Genomic DNA, 20,274 nt, shown 5'->3' with positions numbered 1-20,274 from the left:
GGAGCGGCGGCGCTGGGCGGGCGGCGGCGGCGGCGGCTCGGCCCCGGGTGCCCCAGGGCCGCCTGGAGCCGGAGGCTTCGCCGCGGCTCCTGCCGAGCGCGGAGCATCCTTCCCCGGCAGCCGGGCTGGCACCGGCACCGGCACCGGAATCAGCATCAACAGCGGCACCGGCATCGCCCCCGGCACCGACATCCCCATCGCCCCCGGCACCGGCAGCAGCATCAGCAGCGGCAGCGGCAGCATCACCTTCGGTGTCACCGTCACCGCCGGCCTCGGCACCGGGATCGCCGCTGGCACCAGGTGAGCGGCCGGCGGCTGCTGGGGGCAGGTGACGTGGTGGCACCGAGGCCCTGGGCCCCCGCGGAGGGTGTCCTGGGCTCAGCGGGGCGAGGGACCAGGTGCCCACCCCAGGGAGTGGTGCCCACCCCGGGGGCTGGGTGCACACCCTGGGAAGGAGGTGCCCACCCCGGGCACCTCCCTGGGAAGGTGGAGAGGCCGGAGGGTCAGGGAGCGGTGGTGGCCTCGGGGACAGATGGGTTTTTGGGGGGATGAAAGTTGGCAGCAGCTGCGGTGGGGTGTCTCTCGAGTGCTTGGGGTGTTCTGTGCCACCCCCCCAGGGCCAAAGGGCTCAGGGGAGGATTTGGGGGAGCAGTGCTGAGGCACCGACCAGGGCTCGTCTGTCTCAGGGTGGGCACTCAGATCAGCCCTCGTGGCGGCACCTCTGTCGCAGCCTGACACCCACCTGGGCCACCGCTGCCCCCTCCCCCTCCCCGCTGCCCTGTCCTCCTCTCAGCTACCGCTCCTACCCCACCCCCAGCTCCATCCCTCAGCTTCCCGGGTTGGAGCTTCCCAGACGATTTGGGCCCGGGGAGCTGCGGGGGTCCCCAGGCACGGGGAGCCCCCCACGGCTGAGCACCCCATGCAGGGGACACGCTCCTGTGGTGCTTCCTCCCGGGAGGAAAGGGCTTCCCCCAGGGACAGCCCCTCCTCCCCGCCTTCGGGGCATGGTTTTGGCAGATTGCCCCTGCAGATGCTTGGATCGGGTCCCTTTGGTCCCCGGAGCTGGCTGCTGTCCCCTGGCCGGGTGGCAGCGCCACCGAGGAGGTGGCAGAGGCAGGATGTCCCACGCTCACCCCGAATGCTCCCAGCCCATGACCTTGGGGTGTCCACCAAGGGACACCTCAGTCCTGGCTGCCACAAAGGGACCCAGCCCTGCCACTGTCCCCTGCCCTCACCCTTCCCCTGCTCAGCACCATCTCCCCCCAAAAGCAGGAGATGGGGGAGGGGAAAGGTGGTGGCAGAGCCACGTTCTCACTTTGGATTGAGGGAATCCCAGCATTTCTGCCCGGACTGGGATGCTGGGAGGCAGAGTGGGGGTGCTCTGGGGGAGGCTCTGGGTGTTTGGTTGAGAGGAGACCTTGGGATTCAGCTCCTGGGGCAGCTGGAGGAGCTCTGCTGGGTGCTCCAGACCTTGAGGGACCTAGCACAGTGAACAGGATGGGGACCCCGGCCCTGCTCTGCCCTTGGCTCCTGGAATGGTCAGTTCCAGCTCCTGGAATGGCAATTCCAGCTCGCTTTGCTCCTGGAATGGACAAATACAGCTCCTGGCTCAGCCCTGGGCCATTGGGACCGGCTCTGTTCCATCACGGATTTCCAGCTGTGCCTCTGATCCCAGAGCACCTGCCCGGATTTCTTCCCTCCTCGGCTGTTGGTCCTCTCCCTGCCAGCTTCCCGGCCTGGGGTTTTGTCCCAGGGCGGTGGCAGCCGGAGGATCCTGATAGTGCTCCCACCCTCGGTGCAGGGAGACATCTGGATCACCTCCGTGCAAGGCCTGACCGCTGGGTGGGGGTTGCTGCCTCAGAGCTGGGTGTCCTGGAAGTTCCCACCTCCCCTTGGCTGAGCTGCAGTGGCAAGGATCTGGCATCCAGGGGCTGGGGTAAGCCGTGCCCAAGGCTCCCTGGAGAGCCAGAGCTCCCAGGGAAGCTTCATTTGCCTCTGCTCCCTGGAATTCTGGCTGCCTGCACTTATCCCAGTGCTCTGGCAGGGCTGGGAGTCTCTTTCAATCCCAGCTGGACCAAGGTCCTCCCCAGGTGCCACCAGGGGCAGATGGAGAAGGAGCTCCTGCAGGGAGATGAGGTTCCCGTGGTGCCCGAGCTCCGCTGTCACCCAGCCCGTGGCACTCCCGGCATGGCACAGCCTGGGACGTGCTTGGTGGCACCCAGCTGGCATCCTGTGACAGCCCACAGCTCCCTGGGTTTCCCCTGGCACTGATCCCGGTGCCACCCACGGCTCCACAGGCAGGAGAACCGAGGGTGTCCCTGTCCCCATCCCCGGATCCTGTCCAGCAGCTCCACCCGGGGCTGGGGCAGAGGCTGAAAACCCTTTGGGGAGGAGGGAGCCGGAACCTGGCGGGGAATGGAACTGCTGTGCATGTGGGTGACACGTTTATTATGCAAAATTACCTGGTTTTATTATGCAAAATTACAGTTTGTGGCATGTTGGAGCAGGGAACTGAGGGTTCTGCTGGGAGCTCCATTACCAGGGCTCAATCACCCTAATTACCCTCATTAGATCCCTTCCTTCCCCACGGAGATGCAGAGCCAGAGCTCTGACTCCCAGAGCAGGGCTGGGTTATCCAGGGTATCCAGATGCCAGCTCCATCTCATGGGGCTGGGGGTGGCTCCCATCCCCCTCATGCCAAAGGGGCCGTGCTGTTTCCCCCTTGGACTCAAAAAGGAGCCGGATGCAGCTGATGGGACTGAGGAATGTGGGGAAGGGAGGCTCACCCAGCACCTTTGTAGGGTCCCTGATGGGCACCCAAACTCCCCAGTAGGAATTTCTGTGCTCCTCCCACCACTCCAGCTGATTACCTTTAATCAGTTAATTAAAGGGAATTAACTGATGGGGGTGGAGGATGGAATAGGAATAGCTCTGGATCAGGTCACGGCCTGCAGTCTGGAGAACACCTGGCTGGGCTGGGAGTGGCTGGAGCAGCTTCCATTCCTCCCTGAGATAGGGTGGGATCCTTCCCTTCCCTTCCCTTCCCTTCCCTTCCCTTCCCTTCCCTTCCCTTCCCTTCCCTTCCCTTCCCTTCCCTTCCCTTCCCTTCCCTTCCCTTCCCTTCCCTTCCCTTCCCTTCCCTTCCCTTCCCTTCCCTTCCCTTCCCTTCCCTTCCCTTCCCTTCCCTTCCCTTCCCTTCCCTTCCCTTCCCTTCCCTTCCCTTCCCTTCCCTTCCCTTCCCTTCCCTTCCCTTCCCTTCCCTTCCCTTCCCTTCCCTTCCCTTCCCTTCCCTTCCCTTCCCTTCCCTTCCCTTCCCTTCCCTTCCCTTCCCTTCCCTTCCCTTCCCTTCCCTTCCCTTCCCTTCCCTTCCCTTCCCTTCCCTTCCCTTCCCTTCCCTTCCCTTCCCTTCCCTTCCCTTCCCTTCCCTTCCCTTCCCTTCCCAAGGGTCTCTCCCTGCTGGTCCCAGGTTGGATCCCAGAGCTGTCCCCTGGCACTGGGAATGAAGTGCTGCCAGCCCTTGGGATTTGCCGTGTTCCCACAGGGAGTAGCCATGGCTGGTGGCTTCTGGGTGCTTTTCCCATCGCTGTGCTGCAGAGGGGACACTGCTGCTGTCCCTCCCGTGCTTTACCCAGCACACGGATCAGGGCTGGCCAGGGAGCTGATCCCTGCCAGGGGTGCCCTCCTGCCAGGCAGCTCCATCGCTGCCAGCAGAGCCCCAAGGGCCTCCTGGCAGAGGGGCCTCGCCCCTCACAGCCCCACAAACCCTGCTCCATGTGCTGGGAAAAGCCAGAAATCCTCAAAGTGATGGAAACATTCCCCAGGGAGAGCAGCAGGGGTGGGCAGCAGTGATGTGTGCTGGGCTGGGAGCCTCAGAGGGTGGGGAAGAGGAGCTGGGATTTGGCCGTTCCCTCTCTGGGCGCCGTGGGCAGCACAGCTGAGGCTCTCCAGGTTTTCCATGCCCTCTCCTGGAGGTTTGGGATGCAGGATGAAGCCCTGCAGTGTCAGCCCATGTCCTCATGCCTCTGAGCCTTTGGTGCTTTGCTCTTTAATTAGAGCAACTCAGGCCTGTCCAGGGCTGGAATCCAGGGCATCCAGAGGGAATCACACATCCAGGTTTGCCTGCTGCTTTTCCAGGATGCCCCGAGCGCTGCTCCCAGGGGAAAAACACCTCGATTCTATCTCAGTGTGGACTCATAGGAGATGCTGAGCTCAGCAGGGTTGTGCCAGGAGGAAACTGCTGAGTCCTCTGGAGCGCTGCTCCCTGCCCAGTCCAGGCCTGCGGGGTCCTGGGGGGATTTTCTCTGGGGTCACTGCCCTGTGGGGAATCCAAGCCCTGATGTGGTGTGAGCACCCCCAGGTCTGGAAGCACCTGGATTTGGGTTGGCAGAGTTTGGGTTTGCTCAGGGAAATTTAGGATTGGGATGTCCGGGAGCACAAGAGGTTCACTCCCACACTGGAGCAGGGCTTGCTCTGGTTTGTGTTTCCAGCACTAAAAGCCAAAGGGACAGTTTATACAAACAGCCTGAAATCCCTTCTGGACAGACTCAGCTTGGATTTTAGGCACAGCTGAACTCTGCCATCATGCCCCTGAGTGACAGAGAAATAACACAGCCTCTGCTCCTGCCGGCGGCTCCATTCTGCGGATGGCAGCAGCAAACCCCTCCTCCCGTGCACATCGCCCTGCTGGAAGCCGGGAATTGCAGGGAATGGAGATTACCAGTGTCCCATTTCAGAGCCCTTCCTTCTCCTTGCCTTCAACAGGAATTTAGGTCTCAGTATCCCACAAGCCCAGCTGAGCCCCTGAAGAGAAGGGTTTATGCTCTGCCTAGGCTGGTATTAGCTGGGACACAGCTCAGGTTTTGTGTGGAAATAAAAATTCCAAGTCCTAAAAAAATATGTCATAGAATTCCTGGTTGGAAAGGACCTTAAATCCCACCCAGTGCCACCCCTGCCATGGCAGGGACACCTCCCACTGTCCCAGGTGCTCCCAGCCCCAATGTCCAGCCTGGCCTTGGGCACTGCCAGGGATCCAGGGGCAGCCACAGCTGCTCTGGGCAGTGAGACCCTAAATTGTGCAAAAGGAAGCAGAGGATGAAGGCTGATCTTTAAAAGGATCCCTGTGATCCAGGAAGAGGCCTGGGTGGAATAATTCAGGATTTGGGTGTGAGCAGGCATGGGACTGAGCCTAAAGCTGGTCCTGGCCATCTGCAGGGCAGTGATGGGGACCAGGCAGAAAGCAGGGGAAGGGATGTGAGGATGATGGAGGGGACAAAGAGACCCTTCAACATTTCCCAAATCCATGGGTGAGACAATCCAAGCACAAACAGGAGTGGTGGAGAAGAGGGAAAGACAGTCTGGATATGAGGATGAATGTGCAAGAGCAGGAGGAAGGTGACAGCTCAGGGCAAGACACAATAGGAGGGGGCTTAGAGGGTGATGGGAATTCCTCTGGAAGTGGAATTATCCCAAAAGGGGGATCTGCTGCTCCACGGAGTGGGAGCCACTTGTCCAAAGCCTTTGGAACATGGGGTTTGCTGGGAAGGGAATCCTAGGGAAGAGACAGCCTTGAGGGTACCGGGATGTGCCAGAGCTCTGGGGAGCTGCCAGTGTCACCCCTGCTTAGAAATCCCACTGGAACAATTCCTCAGAGCTTTGGGAAAGAGCCAGGGAGGAAAAGAGCCAGAGGAAAATTGGGGGGAAACCAGTGGGAGACCTTGCTGGTGTTCCAAGCAGGATGCAGGTTCGCTTGCATCCCTGCACTGCTTCACTCCAGATCATCACTCCCAAGGTGCCAGTGAAATCTGAGCTGGCCCAAATTCCTGCCTGGCCCACCTGGAATCCTGGGGATTTAGGGATGAAAATGTCAGGCCATGGTTGGAGAGGTTCTGCTGCCCAGGGCAGGCAGGGGGGTGCCAGCATCCCATGGGAATAGGTCTGGAAGCTGCATCCCTGCCAAGAAGGATCATCCTCTCCAGACACTTCCCAGTGTGGAGCAAAACCTGTTCCAAAAGTCATTCTGCACCTCCATGTTCAATATTCCTGCACCAGCCCACATTCCTGAAGCTTTTTTCCCCCTTTCCTAGGAAACAACGAGTTCAGGACAGTATTTATCCTCCTTCCCTCTCCCTGGGATACTGGAGCTGTCCCTGGGCAGGTGACACAGCCCGTTCCCACCTGGCTCAGCATTCCCGGGGCTCCAGCAGCCTGCAGCCACTTCCCTGGAGAGAAGCTGAACCTGCTGCCTCCCCAGGAGAGCTCCTGGCTCTCCAGATTCTATCCTGTGTTTAATTATTGCCATCTGCTGCTCCCAGCTCCGGGGCTGCTCGGGCTGTCTGGTGGCTGTCGGGCTCTGGTTAAGCCAAGCCCATTGGATTTCCCTCCCGTGTGGACTCCTGGCTCATTTTCCTGCATGATGCTCCCATTCCCTTCTGACCTGGGGCATCTCTTTCCTTCCCACTCCACTCAATTTTAGAGTTTCATCTCACTAAATCCGTCCCATTTTTCATCGTGTTCATCAGCGTTGAGGGGCTGCTGGTGTATTTTTGGAGGGTTTGTTCCAGGCTGCAGCATTCCCACCACACATCCCATAAAATGTTGAATTAAACGAGCAGGAGGAACCCTCCAGGGAGAGAAAGCCAAGATCATTAAATGCCCCAAACCCCCTTCCAGAGGAGCTCCTGACCCACTAACAACTCAGAAGCTGAATCCTTGTGAAGAAGAAGCAAATCCTTGTGATTAAATGAATCCTCAAGATTCCTGTAACACCTCCCAGGCCCTAAATTCCTGGAGCATTCCTGGTTTGCTGTCTCTGGTGGGGGGAGAGTTCAGCCGACTATCCCAGCACACATCAGAGGTGTGTGTCCATGGTGATCCCTGGGTTCCAGGTGCAGTTTGGGGTTCCTGCCAGCCCCAGCAACCCCAAAAAGTGGTGTTGGAGAGGACACACTGATGCTTAGGGGATCCATGCATGTGTTTGACCCTGACCTGGGTTCCTTTGACTGCTCCAGCCCCAGGTGGGTCTCACCTTTCTCTGCCCCTTCAGCACCTTCCTCCCCTCCTGCAGGGCTCTGCTGTTCCCAGGGAACCTGACCAAGGAGCTCATCCCAGTCCATCTCCTCCCTCCACCTCTCCCAGCACCTTCCCTGCTCATCTCCAGCAGGGATTAAGGTTTATTTCTGCCCTTCCCTCCTCTATCCCATTAAGGGCATTAAAGCAGGAGCCAGCGGCCCCGAGGACTTTCCATGTGACTCCAGGAGCTTTTTTAGGCTGAGACCACACTAAGCCACCAAAACTGTCCCTGCTTAGAGGGGGAAATCCTCACTCTCTGGGTTTATCCAGTGGGATTTGCCCCATTTGGGTTGGAATTGCCTGTGGGACCTGGAAGTCGTGGCACGGGGCAGGTGTTGGTGGCTTGGCCATTGTCCCCAGGGGTGCAGGGACAGCCCGATGGGCTCCTGGGACAGCGATGCTGCATCCCAGGAGAGCTCAGGGTAGTGACAGCCCCGGGCTGGGTCCGCACCCAGCAGCAGGGTCCTGATCCCCCCTGGGGCTTTCAGAGCGGGGTCCGACCCCATCCCCACCGCTGGGAGCCGCGGGAAGGGCCCGGGCATCATCCAGCGACGCCGGGGTTCGGCATTCCCGGCCCAGCGCCGGCGGCAGCGGGAGCGCTGCGGTGCCGGGAGGAGCCTTGATCCGGCCGGGGGCTGCGGCTGGGCTGGGGGGCAGGGAGTGTGTGTCAGTGAGTGTGTGAGTGTGTGTGAACGTGCAAACGTGTGTGTGAGTGTGTGTGCACGCGTGTGTGTGTGTGAGTGTGAACACGTGTGTGTGAGTGTGAGAGTGTGTGAACGTGCAAACGTGTGTGTGTGTGCACACGTGTGTGTGAGTGTGAACACGTGTGTGAGTGTGTGTGCACACGTGTGTGTATGTGTGAGTGTGAACACGTGTGTGTGAGTGTGAGTGAATGTGCAAACATGTGTGTGTGTGTGTGCACACGTGTGTGTATGTGACGTGTGTGTATGTGTGAGTGTGAACACGTGTGTGTGAGTGTGAGTGAATGTGCAAACGTGTGTGTGTGTGTGTGCACACGTGTGTGTATGTGTGAGTGTGAACACGTGTGTGTGAGTGTGAGTGAATGTGCAAACTTGTGTGTGTGAGTGTGTGTGCACACATCTGTGTGTGAGTGTGAACACGTGTGTGAATGTGAGTGTGTGTGCACATGTGTGCGTGTGTGTAAATGTGTGTGTGCACACACGTGTGTGTGTGGGTGTGTGTGTAAGGGTGTGTGTGAGTGTGTGTGAGCTTGTGCGAGTGTGTGTGTGAGAAAATGTCTGTGTGCACGTGTGTGTGAGTGTGTGAGCATGTGTGTGTGAGCGTGTATGTGTGTGAGGGTGTGTGTGAGTGTGCAAACGTGTGTGAATATGTGTGAGTGTGTCAGTGTGTGTGTGTGTGAGGGTGTGTGAGTGAGTGTGCACACGTGTGTGTGTGATCATGGCATCAGGGATCTGTAGGGATCCACAGGGAATCAGGACATCCTTGAGTCTGGAACCCCCGAGATCAGAGCCCAGCCGTTCCCTCAGCCACCCCCTGTCCCCAGGTGCCACATCCCCGTGGCTGCTCGGTCCCTCCTGGTGGCTCCTGCACAGCCCTTCCCGTGCAGGATTTCTGCCTAAAATCCCCGGAACCTCTGGAATGCGTGTGCTCGTGTGCTCACACCGCCACACACAGGTGTGTGCTCCCAAACATCCCGGGGACACGGTGGGACACCCCCAGGCATGTCACACGTGTGCCCATGCCAGGCTCAGGGCTCCCCCGGGTGCTGCTGTGGCACAGGCAGTGCCAGGAGAGGGACGCGACCTTGAGCAGGGGGGGATGGGACAAACTCTGGGACAGGGAGGTGACACAGCTGTGGCACTGGGAGCCAGGAAGCGCCACACGTGCAGACACAAGGACAGGGAGTGTCACACGGTGCGGCAGGGAGTGCCACACATGCACACAGGTGTGACAGGGAATGTCACACTGTCACACAGATGTGTCAGGGAGTGCCACACATGCACACAGGTGTGACAGGGAATGTCACACATGTGCACACCTGTATGGTACATGGAACAGCCCAGCCAGAGGTGGCACACACAAACACAAACATGTGTGACAATTCACACACCTGTGACAATGCACACCTGTGACAATTCACACAGACGTGGCACTGCACACACCTGTGACAATGCACAGATGTGACACTGCACACACATGTGACAATGCACACACATGACAATGCACAACTGTCTGACAATTCACACACCTGTGACAATGCACACCTGTGACAATTCACACACCTGTGACAATTCACACACCTGTGGCACTGCACACACCTGTGCTGGAGCAGTGCAGGTGGCTCCAGAGGGCAATGGCCGTGCAGTGTACAGGGAACCTTTGTCCCCACCCCTGCCTTTGTCATCGCCAGCCCGGCCCCCGTGCCTCAGTTTCCCCCCTGAGCAGCATCCGGCTCCTGCCCCTCATGGCACAGCCACCCCAGCACTGATCACCAATTAACGAATCACTAATGACCTCCCGGGTTAATAATTTCTTTCTCCCCCTCCCCGCAGCTGTGTCCACCCCTCCTGTGCACACAGCACCTGCACCCAAGGACCTTGGCTCGTCCTCCCTGCACTGATTCCCAGCAGGAATTCCCAGTGACTCTCAGTGACTCCCAGTGACTCCCAGCACTGATTCCCAGCAGGAATTCCCAGCTGAACCCGGTGAGTTCACACCTCCACCACCTCCAGCTTGGGGACACCAGTCCCAGCATTGCCACCAACATGTGGCCCGGAGGGGATGGGGTTGCTGGGGTGCTGGTTTGGGGTCCCTGTGCTCTGTGGGGGGTGGAGGGGATTTGGGGGGTGGAGGGCCCCTTGTCCCTGCCAGGTCCTGTGCCACCCCTTTGTCACCCTTGTGCCACCCCTGTGCCACTCCCACCTCCCATGGCAAAAGCCCAAAATGTTTCCAGAGCTGAGCAAACACCTCGAGAAGGTCCCAGCAGTGTGGGCATCTGGATGGCTCCATGCCAGTTGGATTTTCCTGGTTCCAGGGGCTTCCCAGGAGTGCCCCTGCCCACCCAGGGCACCCCAGCATTGCTGCTGCTGGCCTGGCTCAGCAAAAGCCACTCTCCAAGGGACACAGTGGTGTCCCCAGGTTGGGGACTCCATGCAGTTCCCTGGCAGCGCTGGCTCAGCCTCCCTCCCTGTCACCTCTGCATCCCCATCCCTGCTCTTCCACTGTCCATCCATCCATCCATCCATCCATCCATCCATCCCACCATGAAGGAGGCTCAGGGTTTTGTGGGTGCTCCCATGGGGTCACAGCCCTTTTTCCCCCCCCAGACACGCTCCTTGCTCCCTTTTCACTCCCCTTGCCCTGGCCCCATTGGTGATCCCCTGCTCTCCCTCCCCCAGGTCAGAGCCAGAGGGGACCCAGCCAGGACAGATCCCTGTCCCCCGTGGTGTCCCTCACCTGGGCACGGGGCAGACGCAGTGCCAGACCAGGCTGGAGGGTGCCCGGTAAGGCTGCCTGGGCTGGGGGGGCTGTGGGACCCTGGGAGCCCCCTCCCTCCACACCACAGTGACCAGCAGAGATCAAAGCACCCAAAGGTGCCACGGTGGCGGTGGTGAGTCCCAGGGGCAGCAGGGTGGCCCTGCCTTTGCTCCTGGGGGGGCAAAAGGAGTGCAGGGGGGAGCAGAGGGCACCAGAGCACCCAGCCCGGAGCACAGCCGGGTCCCTTTAGCTCGCCGTGCTCCGGGGGTGACAGAGGGGACATCTCTCGCCAGGGTTAGCATGACCGAGGTGGAACCTGTGCTGGACTTCGCATCCTCCGGCAGGACGGGCCGGCGCAATGCCCTTCCCGACATCCTGGGCTCACCCGCCGGCGTCAGCCCCGCCGACCTGCCCCTCAAACTGGCCGAGATGTCCCTGAGCGCAGGTGGGTGAGCAGGAGGAGCGGGGAGCATGTGGGGTGAGCAGGGACAGGGGTTCCCGGGGTGAGCAGGGACAGGGGTTCCCGTGTTCATCCCGTGCTGAGGGACAAGGACACAGAGGGGCTGGAGCGTGTCCAGGGAAGGGAAGGGAGCTGGGAAGGGGCTGGAGCCCCAGGAGAGGCTGAGGGAGCTGGGAAGGGGCTCAGCCTGGAGAAAAGGAGGCTCAGGGGGGCCCTTGTGGCTCTGCACAGCTCCTGACAGGAGGGGACAGCCAGGGGGAGTCGGGCTGTGCTCCAGGGAACAGGGACAGGAGGAGAGGGATCGGCCGTGGGAGGCTCAGGTTGGATATTGGGGATAATTTCTACATGGAAAGGGTGTTCAGGCATTGGAACTAACTGCCCGGGGGGGGTTGGAGTGCCCATCCCTGGAGGTGTCCAAGGAACGCCTGGTCACTGGGCTGGGGACAAGGTGGACATCGGGCACAGCTTGGACTGGATGCTCTTGGAGCTCTTTTCCAGCCTCAGTGATGCCGTGATTCCATGCTCTGCCCCCATGCCATGACCCTCTCCCCGTCTCTCCCGGCAGGCAGTGCCCAGGACATGCAGTCGCCCTCAGCGGAGGTGCCCCCTCCGCAGCCCCCCAGCCCCGAGCTGAAGGACACGTCCTAACCCCGCCCGGGGGGACATTTGTGACCGGCGGAGGAAGGAGGAGGCTGTGGGGCACCAGCCCAGCTTTCCTGGCTCAGCCGGAGTCCGCTGGGATTTCCTCGGTGCTGCGAGACCCCGGAGCGTCCCCCTGGCCATGGGGGAGCAGCGCCTGGCGGGGACATGAGGGGACATGGAGGGGACCTGCCGTGACCAAGGGGCGATTCCCACCCACGCCCTGGGCCAGGACTCGGGGGTGGGGGGGATGTTTTGGCCTCCCCGGGGGGAGGAATATTTTTCTTCTGGGGCATTTGGCGGAGCCGAGCGCGGGGGGTCCCGGGGGGCCCTGCTGGCCGCAGGAGCAGCCACGGGTGTTTCTTGCTGAGTGTGGTGTTCACTGTGATGTTTTTGGGTACCCCCTTGTCTCCTGGCATTTCTTCTGGGTGATTTAGGAGCCACTCCCAAGTTTTGGAGGGGCGAGGTGGGGAAACACAGCCCGAGAGCCCCCCAACCCTTAAGCAACGCTGCCAGCACGTCTCTGAGGGATCCCACTGAGGAGCAGAGCACCCCAGCGTGGTCCCCGCTCCTGGGGACGGGGGATGCTGGTGACTTTGGGGGTGGGAGCAGGGCGATGCTGTTCGGAGCACCCCCAGCCCCCGAGCCGGGTCACCCACTGTCCCCACGCCGGCTCCTCTCCCCAGCCCCGGACGGGGCCAGCCGGGTCCTGCGGCGTTTGGGGACGCGGGGGACACGGAGTGGGGCTTTCCCAGGCTCTGGCCGTGCTCCCCAAATCTCTGCTTCTGCCAGAGGGCGGGATGGGACCCTCCTGCCCGGGCACTGAGGGACTGAGGGAGGGCTCCTCCGCCGGCTCTGGGGGTCGCCGGCCGCTGGCCGGAGCCGGAACTCCTGGGAAGCCCCTGGAATCGGGAATATCCAACTGGCACGGAGCCATCTGGATGCCCGCGCTGCTGTGACCTTCTTGAGGCGTTTGCTCAGCTCTGGAAACACTTCGGGCGTTTGCCATGGGAGGTGGGAGTGGCCCAGGGGTGACACGGGACCTGGCAAGGACTGGATGGTTGGACGTGGAGCTGGACCCACCCCATCCCTCTGTCCATCCTATCCCATCCCATCCCATCCCATCCCATCCCATCCCATCCCGGTCGGTGACCTATAGCTGTCGCTGTGGGACCAGCAAAGGAATCCCGCAGCCCAGGTCCCCTCTGGCCGCCGCCCGCGGACCAGGAGAGCCGTGCGGGGCCACAGGCGGGGCCACCGTCCCCAGCACCCCACGGTGTCCCGGCCACCCTCGGGCTCCCGGGCACCTTGGCGTGGAGGGCAGTCCTGGATGGGAGGGAGGGTTGGGTGTGAGTGGACGCGTGCAGAGGTACCCCTGGGTGTGGGTGTCTGTGTGTGTGGGCACCCATTTACACGGGCACTCGTGGGTGTGGGAACCCGTGTGCGTGGGCACCCTGTTACATTGTCACGGGCTCCCGTGTGTGTGCATCCATGTGTAGGGTCATGGGCACCCCCACACACTGGAATCGCTGTGTGGGAGCATCTGTGTGCTCATGGGCACTCCTTTATGTGGGCATTCATGGGCATGGAGTCCCGTGTGTGCACATCCCTAAGTGTGGGCATCCACGGGCACCCATGTGCACGGGCATCCGTGTGTGTGTGCATCCGTGTGTGTGTGCATGTGCAGGGACATCTGTGTGTGTGTACCTCCCTGCGTGTGTGCTCTGTGTGTGTGCATCCCTGTGAGTGTGTGTGTGTGCTCTGTGTGTGTGCTGTGTGTACATCTGTGTGTGTGCTCTGTGTGTGCGCTCTGTGTGTGTGCTGTGTGTGCATCTGTGTGTGTGCTCTGTGTGTGTGCTCTGTATGTGCATCTGTGTGTGTGCTCTCTGTGTGTGCATCCGTGTGTGTGCATCTCTGTGTGTGTGCATGTGTGTGCAGGGATATCTGTGTGTGTGTATCCATGTGTGTACATCCATGTGCATGTGTACCTGTGTATGTGTGTGTGTGCAGGGACACATTTGTGTGTATGCATCCATGAGTGTGTGCATCCCTGTGTGTGCTCTGTGTGTGTGCACACAGATGTGTGTGCATCCATGAGTGTGTGCATCCCTGTGTGTGCTCTGTGTGTGTGCACACAGATGTGTGTGCATCCCTGTGTGTGCGTGCACCCATGTGCATGGACATCCGTGTGCACAGGCATCCAAGTGCATATGTAGGGGCATTGCTGTGTGTGTGTGCATCCGTGTGTGCGCAGGGATATCTGTGTGTGTGCGCATCTGTGTGAATGGCTATGTGTGTAGGTCAGCAGGGATATCTGTGTGTGCATGGCTGTGTGTGTATGTGCACACATGCAGTGGCACGTGTGGGTATCAGTGTGTGTGTGTGTGTGTGCATCCATGGTCATGGACACACATTTACATGGGCACTTGAGGGCATGTGCACACGTGTGTGTGCGTGTGTGTGTGTGTGTGTGTGTGTGTGTGTGTGTGTGCATCACTGCAGGTGGGTGGGTGGCCGGGTTCATGGGTGCTCCTGTGGGTGGGTGTGCAGGGGCAGCCAGGTGGGTGTCCCTGTGCCCGGGTGTCCCTGTGCCTGTGTGTCCCTGTGCCTGTGTGTCTCTATGTCCAGGTGTCCCTGTGCCCAGGTGTCCCTGTGCCTGTGTGTCCCTGTGCCCGTGCATCCCTGTGCCCGGGTGTCCCTGTGTCCAGGTGTCCCTGTGCCCAGGTGTCCCTGTGCCTGTGTGTCCCTGTGCCTGTGCATCCCTGTGCCCGGGTGTCCCTGTGTCCAGGTGTCCCTGTGCCCGGGTGTCATTCTGCACGGGTGCTTCTGTGGAAGGGTGACCGTGTGGGTGGGTGTCACCATGCGTGGGTGACTCTGCCCCCAGGTGCTCCCTGTGGATTGGTGTCCCTGTGCCTGTGCATCCCTGTCAGTGGGTGTCCCTATGCCGGGATGTCCCCATGCCTATGTGTCCCTGTCAGTGGGTGTCCCTGTGTTGAGGTGTCCCTGAGCCTGGGTGTCCCTATATTGGGGTGTCCCCATGCCAGGATGTCCCTGTGCTGGGGCAGCCGTTCCTGTCAATGCCCCCATCTCACGGTCCCGTTGTAGAGGGAGCACCCAAGGGGACAGGGCTTGCAGGTTTGGGACACTGACACCCAGGCGAGGGGACAGAGGACAGTCCTTGCCCTCTGTGTCCCCCCCAAGCCATGGGGGCTCTGTCTCCCTGGGGAATGCATTGTCCTTGTGGCCATGGCAAGCAGAGCCCTGCCCGATGTCCCAGCCAGGACAGGGGACACCCATCCCACGGGGACAGGTCCTGTGCCCCCAGGACACGAGGTGAGGGGTCCTGCTGGTGGCAGTGTCAGCAGGAGGATGCTGAACACGAGCTCCGGCTATTTTTGGGTGTCTGCGATGTCACACAGGGCACGGAGACAGGGAGAAGGTGTCCCCAGTCCCTCACGGCCGTGGTGCCTTTGACCCCGAAGTCCCCAAGACAAGGGGATGTGCTGCAGCCACGGGGCTCAGGGACACCTGAGCTCCCAGCTGGGTCCCTCCACGACCTGGGGGTGGGGGCAGGAGGGGGCACTGTCCCCTGGGGTCCAGGGGACACCGAATGCCATGGCCAGGGGTGACCTCACCCATGCTGGGAAGGGGCTGGGGATGCGCTGGAGCCCAAAGCACGGGGACATGGGGGGGGGGGGGCCTGCTGGGGGTCCCACAGCCCCGTGCCTGGCCTTGTCCCCAGCGTCCCCCCCACCCAAAGCACCACTGGTGGCACACGCATGTGTCCCCACGCACACGGGGAGGGGACAGGGTCACACACGTCCCCACACACACAGGTATACCAAGCAGGGACCGGCTCATGCGACCCCACAGACACACGGAATTGAGGGGGTGTCACACATGTCCCCACACGCTCATGGAGTCCCCAGATGTATTCCCACACCTCTGCCGGTGCTCCCTGCTCCCCGTGCCTCAGTTTCCCCAGCTCAGCTCCCTGCTCCCCGTGCCTCAGTTACCCCAGCTCAGCTCCCCTGTCCCCGCCACTCGTGTCCCTAAAGGGCATCACCACTGTCGCTGTCCCCACGCCCTGACCGTGCCCAGGGGCAGCACCTGCCCCTCCCCACTCACCCACGGGACCACCTGGGCTGGGCACACACCCCCCGTGCCCGCCTCAGCTCCCCCTCCCCTCCGTGCCCCGCAGAGCCCGGGCACAGCTCACGACGCCAGTGCCCCTGTCGCTGTGCCCAGCCCTGCCCCAGCCCGGGGGTCGGGGCGGGGGGCGGTGGCCGTGGGGGGGTGGCCGGGCCGGGGTGGCCGCTGGCAGCGCTGCCGGGGAGTATTTCTGGAGCGCGTTGTGCTCTTTCCAATCATGTGATGAGGACATTATTTAAGGCGGCTGCGGGGCCGGAGCAGCTGCAGGCGGTGCCACGCTCGCAGCCGGCCGGACCCCCGCGCGTCTGCGGCCCCCCCGCGCCCCCTCGCCATGGTTGACGCCTTCGTGGGCACCTGGAAGCTGGTGGACACCACCAATTTCGATGAGTACATGAAGGCGCTGGGTGAGTGGGCGCGGCTGGGAGCGGGCTTGCAGTCACATCAGCCCTTTTTTTTTCTTTGTCCCCCCAGTTTGCCTGGTGAACTCCCGCCCCCCCACGAGGGTCTGGCTGGGGGGCTGCAGGCAGAGGAGGGGTCGCTGCTGCCTCCGTGGGTGGTTTAGGGGGCTCTGGGCTTTTGTGCACGTGGGGCTGGGCTGGGTGAGGGGGTCTCATGCTGGGTGAGGGATCGCGTCCTTCCCGTGCCCCCCCCGGGGGCAGCCTTTGGCAGAGGGTGGAGGGATGAGATGCCCCCCGTGGGTGCAGGGGCCGCTCAGGACCCCCTAGCCTTCCCCAGCCCCCGAGCCCCCCATCAGCCAGCCCCAGCATGGTCAGGGGGAGTCCCCCGGCTCAGAGCAGGGCAGGGAAGCGGGGACAGACACCAGTCCCCCCTCACCCAACTCAGGGTGGGTGGGTGCTGGTCCAGATCCATCTCTCCTGGGCTCCCCTCTCTGCTCCGGCCCCGGGGGTGCACGGAGCCCTCCGGGAGCATGAACGGGCAGCAGTTCTGGGGTTCACCCTCCACCAGCACGGGGAGGAAGAGCTCGGGGGTGCTGCCGGGGCTGGGTGGCTGCACCGTGCCCCGCCGCACGCCCTCACCCCTCGGTCCCCAGGCGTGGGCTTCGCCACGCGGCAGGTGGCCGGCTTCACCAAGCCCACCACCATCATCGAGCTGGACGGCGACAAGGTCACCGTGAAGACCCAGAGCACCTTCAAGAACACCGAGATCACCTTCAAGCTGGGCGAGGAGTTCGACGAGACCACGGCGGACGACAGGCACGTCAAGGTGAGCCCCCAGCCCCGCTCCGCCCCGTGGCACCCCCGAAAGGCTCTGTGGGCTCCGGGGATCGTTCCGTCAGCCCCTGGGCTCCATCCTGGCCGCCTGTGCGAGGGGAGCACCTCTGTGCCCGCCGGGGCTGCTGCTCCAGCCTGCTCCTGTCCAGACAGCCCCCCCGAATCCGTTCTGCAGCGCGGGTGCCCCAGGGCAGGACGGAGCTGCCGGGAAGGTTGAGCAAGAGCCGGGCTGGCGGGTGCCAGCTTGCTCAAGAGGAGGCCGGCGGCCGTGGTGGGGTGGTGGGAAGTGTCCCTGCTCCGGGGGAAGAGGGGCACCACCCCTCTTTTTTGAGCCCACTCCCCTCTGCGCCTGCCCTCCCAAGCAGGCCAGGCTGCAGGGATGGAGACGGGGACAATGCCAGCTGCTCGGCGCCACTCCAAGGGCTTATCCCAGGGCTGCGGCTCCCTGGGGAGCTCAAAACTTCCCAGGCCAGGCTGCTCCTCCCTGTAAGAGCAAGGAAAAAATCACCTGAGGGAGAGCGGTGACTTTCCTGGCCTCTCCCACCCTGCAGGGACATTTTCCCTCGCAGGAATGGCCCAGCTCCTGATTTTTCCTAGATTCCAGCTGCCGCTCCATGCACGCAGCAGCTGGCAGCTCTGTGCCCCACACCCAGCGCGGGGGGCACCTCGGGAGGAACCTGGGGGCTCTTTGGCCACAAAACCCTTTGGTGGCCCCAGAGCAGGAAGCACAAAGGGCTGGGCTCGAATGAGGCTGGGGGAAGGGGCTGAGCGTGAGCTCCCTCCCCGCCGCGCTCCCTCCCGCCCCAGCTCCTGGCCGCTGTTCAAGCAGCAGGAACGTGTGACCGGCCCGCGGCTCCTGCCACAGCCCGGGACGTGCCCTTGGGGTGTCCCTCGGCCGGGCCAGAGGGCACGTGATGGGCAGCGGGGCCAGGACGGCTGCCCGAGGCACTGGGCTGGACAGGATGGGGTCAGCCGTGGGGTGCCAGGAGCTGTGGGGTACCCAGGGTAGCATGGAATGGTCTGGATTGGAATGGACCTTAAAGTTCATCCAGTGCCACCCCTGCCATGGCAGGGACACCTTCCAGGTCCCAGGCTCCTCCAAGCCCCAATGTCCAGCCTGGCCTTGGACACTTGCAGGCATCCAGGGGCAGCCACAGCTGCTCTGGGCACCTGTGCCAGGGCCTCCCCCCCTCCCAGGGAGGAATTTCTCCCCAGTATTCCATCCATCCCTGCCCTTTGGCTGTGGGGCACCCAAGCCCTGTGGGTACCCAAACTTTTGGACAGCTGAGCAGTGGGGGCACCCAGCTATGGGGAGAACTGGGGTCTGAGGGAGCACCCAGAGCCTTGTGGGGATCTGGGGCTGGGGCACACCTGAGCTCTGGACAGACCCCAGCCATGGGGACACCCGAGGGGCAGCCCCCGGCTCAGGAGGGGCTGGCTGGGGGGCACAGGGCAGGATGGGGACAGGCAGGCGGTGCCAGTGCTGGTGCCAGTGCCTGTCCCGGCACAACCGCGCCCTGCGTGCCGTGGCCGGCGCTGTCACAGTAACCTTGGCACGGGCCGGGCTCTCGGGGCTGAGTCAGCAGAGCGCTGTGCAAACAGCAGCGCGGCGAGCACAGGCGCGTTCGCTGCATCAGCCGCTCCAAAAACTCTCGGCGGGCCCTGCAGGGCAGGGAAGCTTCGGTTCCAGCCCCGATCCCTGCCCCGCCTCTCTGGTCCCCGCCGGAGCCGGCGAACCGCGCTTGGGAGCCCCGGGGCACGGAGGGCAGGGTGACCGTGACGGTGGCACCTGGGGTCACAGGGGGACAGCCGAGGCCGTGAGCCAGTGCAGGATCCAGGCCGGGCTGAGCGCGGCTGACCCAGCCAGGCGGGGATGGTGCCAGCTCGGCATCCCTGCAGCAGCACCCCCAGGCTGATCCCGAGCCCTGCGGGGCTCCAGGGTCCCCTCTGAGGGATAAACCCCGGAGAGGAAAGTAACTGTGGGTCTCAATCCCTCCCTGCAGTCCTTGGTCACACTGGATGGAGGCAAACTCGTCCACGTGCAGAAGTGGGAGGGGAAGGAGACATCGCTGGTCCGGGAGCTGAAGGATGGGAAATTAGTTCTGGTAAGGAAATGGTTTTATTCTGACGTTCCCACCTCGGAACTGGTTTTCTTCTGACGTTCCCACCCAGAAATGGTTTGAAGTGGGAAGAGCTCAGCTCGGAGCTGGCCAGGGCAGCACTAACTCCCCCCACCTCTCTGCCCCCAGACTCTCACCATGGGCAACGTCGTCTCCACCCGCACCTACGAGAAGGCGACATAGACGCTGTCCCAGGTCCCCTGCCTGTCACCCGGTGCCACATCGTCCCTACCTCCTGGCCCCGTGCCAGGCACGGCTTCCCTGGGCTCGGAGCCGCTGCCCCACCGGGGCCGCCCCGGCCCCGCCCGGCGCCTGCAGGGGCTCGAGGGGCTCGGGTGGTGGTTTCGTGGTTTGTTGTTGGGTTCTTTTTTAACTGATAGTGGGAAAAGTCACATGGAAAAATAATAAAGGTGTTGTTACAGCTCTGTGTTCGGTTTACTCGGGAAAAGGAGTTTTTGGCACGTGCCCACGACGGGGACGGCAGGGATGGGGTTAATGGCCAGTGGTCCCAGTAGCCCATCCCAGCCTCTTCTCCACGCTGCGGGGATCAGTTCTTCAGTTCTGGCTGGCCATGTGCTCTCCGGGAATGCCCCTCCCAGCCAGGCCGATCCCCCAGGGCAGGAGGGAGCCCCACAGCCCCAGCAGAGGGGCAGGCTCCCCTGGAACCAAGGTCCTGAGCTCCTGTAGGCGGGTTTGGGAAGGGAAATGGCCCCAAAGGGGGAGGCAGCCATGGGGAGCCGGAGCGGGAAGCACAGGGAAGGAAAAAGGATAAGGGGAGGCTGCAGCAGCAGTCCCAACTCTCCTGCCACACCAACAGCTGCCACTCCCAGCTCCCTGCAGAGCCAGAGGCCGCAGGGGCGGCTCCTTCCCCCGTTCACATCTGGCCCAGCAGGGCCGAGCTGCTCCTGGCACCCTCCCCCTGCCATCCCCTCCCCTGACCTTCAGCTCCAGTTACAAGATTTATGCTCCCTCCAGAAGGCTTCTCCTATGGGTTACCTCACCACACACCCCCTTCCCACCCCAGGGAACCTGGGGAAGCAGCCAGAACTTCCCAAAAAAACCCCTTTCCCATCTCCTCCACGCAGCCAATGCTGTTCTCCCCCTGCCCAAGATGAAGTGTGGAGGGTACAGAAGAAAGGAGCCG

General features: G+C 62.2%; 2 protein-coding genes across 3 annotated transcripts; both read left to right on the top strand.

Annotated features, from left to right (window-relative positions):
• Nucleotides 1-6: 6 nt before the first annotated feature.
• Nucleotides 7-12,026, top strand: LOC121359963 (cAMP-dependent protein kinase inhibitor beta-like). Of its 2 annotated transcripts, XM_041479391.1 has the most exons (5): nucleotides 7-300; nucleotides 9,603-9,755; nucleotides 10,449-10,553; nucleotides 10,821-10,972; nucleotides 11,553-12,026. In XM_041479391.1, the coding sequence occupies exons 4-5, from the start codon at nucleotides 10,828-10,830 to the stop codon at nucleotides 11,633-11,635; spliced, it is 228 nt and encodes a 75-aa protein (XP_041335325.1). In that variant the 5' UTR covers nucleotides 7-300; nucleotides 9,603-9,755; nucleotides 10,449-10,553; nucleotides 10,821-10,827; the 3' UTR covers nucleotides 11,636-12,026. The 2 variants fall into 2 exon arrangements, with proteins under 2 accessions (XP_041335325.1, XP_041335326.1); XM_041479392.1 differs by lacking the exon at nucleotides 10,449-10,553.
• A 3,937-nt stretch (nucleotides 12,027-15,963) lies between these two features.
• On the top strand, nucleotides 15,964-19,551 carry FABP3 (fatty acid binding protein 3). The gene is made up of 4 exons (XM_041479412.1): nucleotides 15,964-16,182; nucleotides 16,830-17,002; nucleotides 19,014-19,115; nucleotides 19,260-19,551. The coding sequence occupies exons 1-4, from the start codon at nucleotides 16,110-16,112 to the stop codon at nucleotides 19,311-19,313; spliced, it is 402 nt and encodes a 133-aa protein (XP_041335346.1). The 5' UTR covers nucleotides 15,964-16,109; the 3' UTR covers nucleotides 19,314-19,551.
• Nucleotides 19,552-20,274: the final 723 nt, after the last annotated feature.

Source organism: Pyrgilauda ruficollis, unplaced genomic scaffold (assembly GCF_017590135.1).
Source record: "Pyrgilauda ruficollis isolate IOZ18807 unplaced genomic scaffold, ASM1759013v1 scaffold48, whole genome shotgun sequence".
Classification (NCBI taxonomy): domain Eukaryota; kingdom Metazoa; phylum Chordata; class Aves; order Passeriformes; family Passeridae; genus Pyrgilauda; species Pyrgilauda ruficollis.
This window is presented reverse-complemented; position numbering and strand designations above follow the sequence as displayed.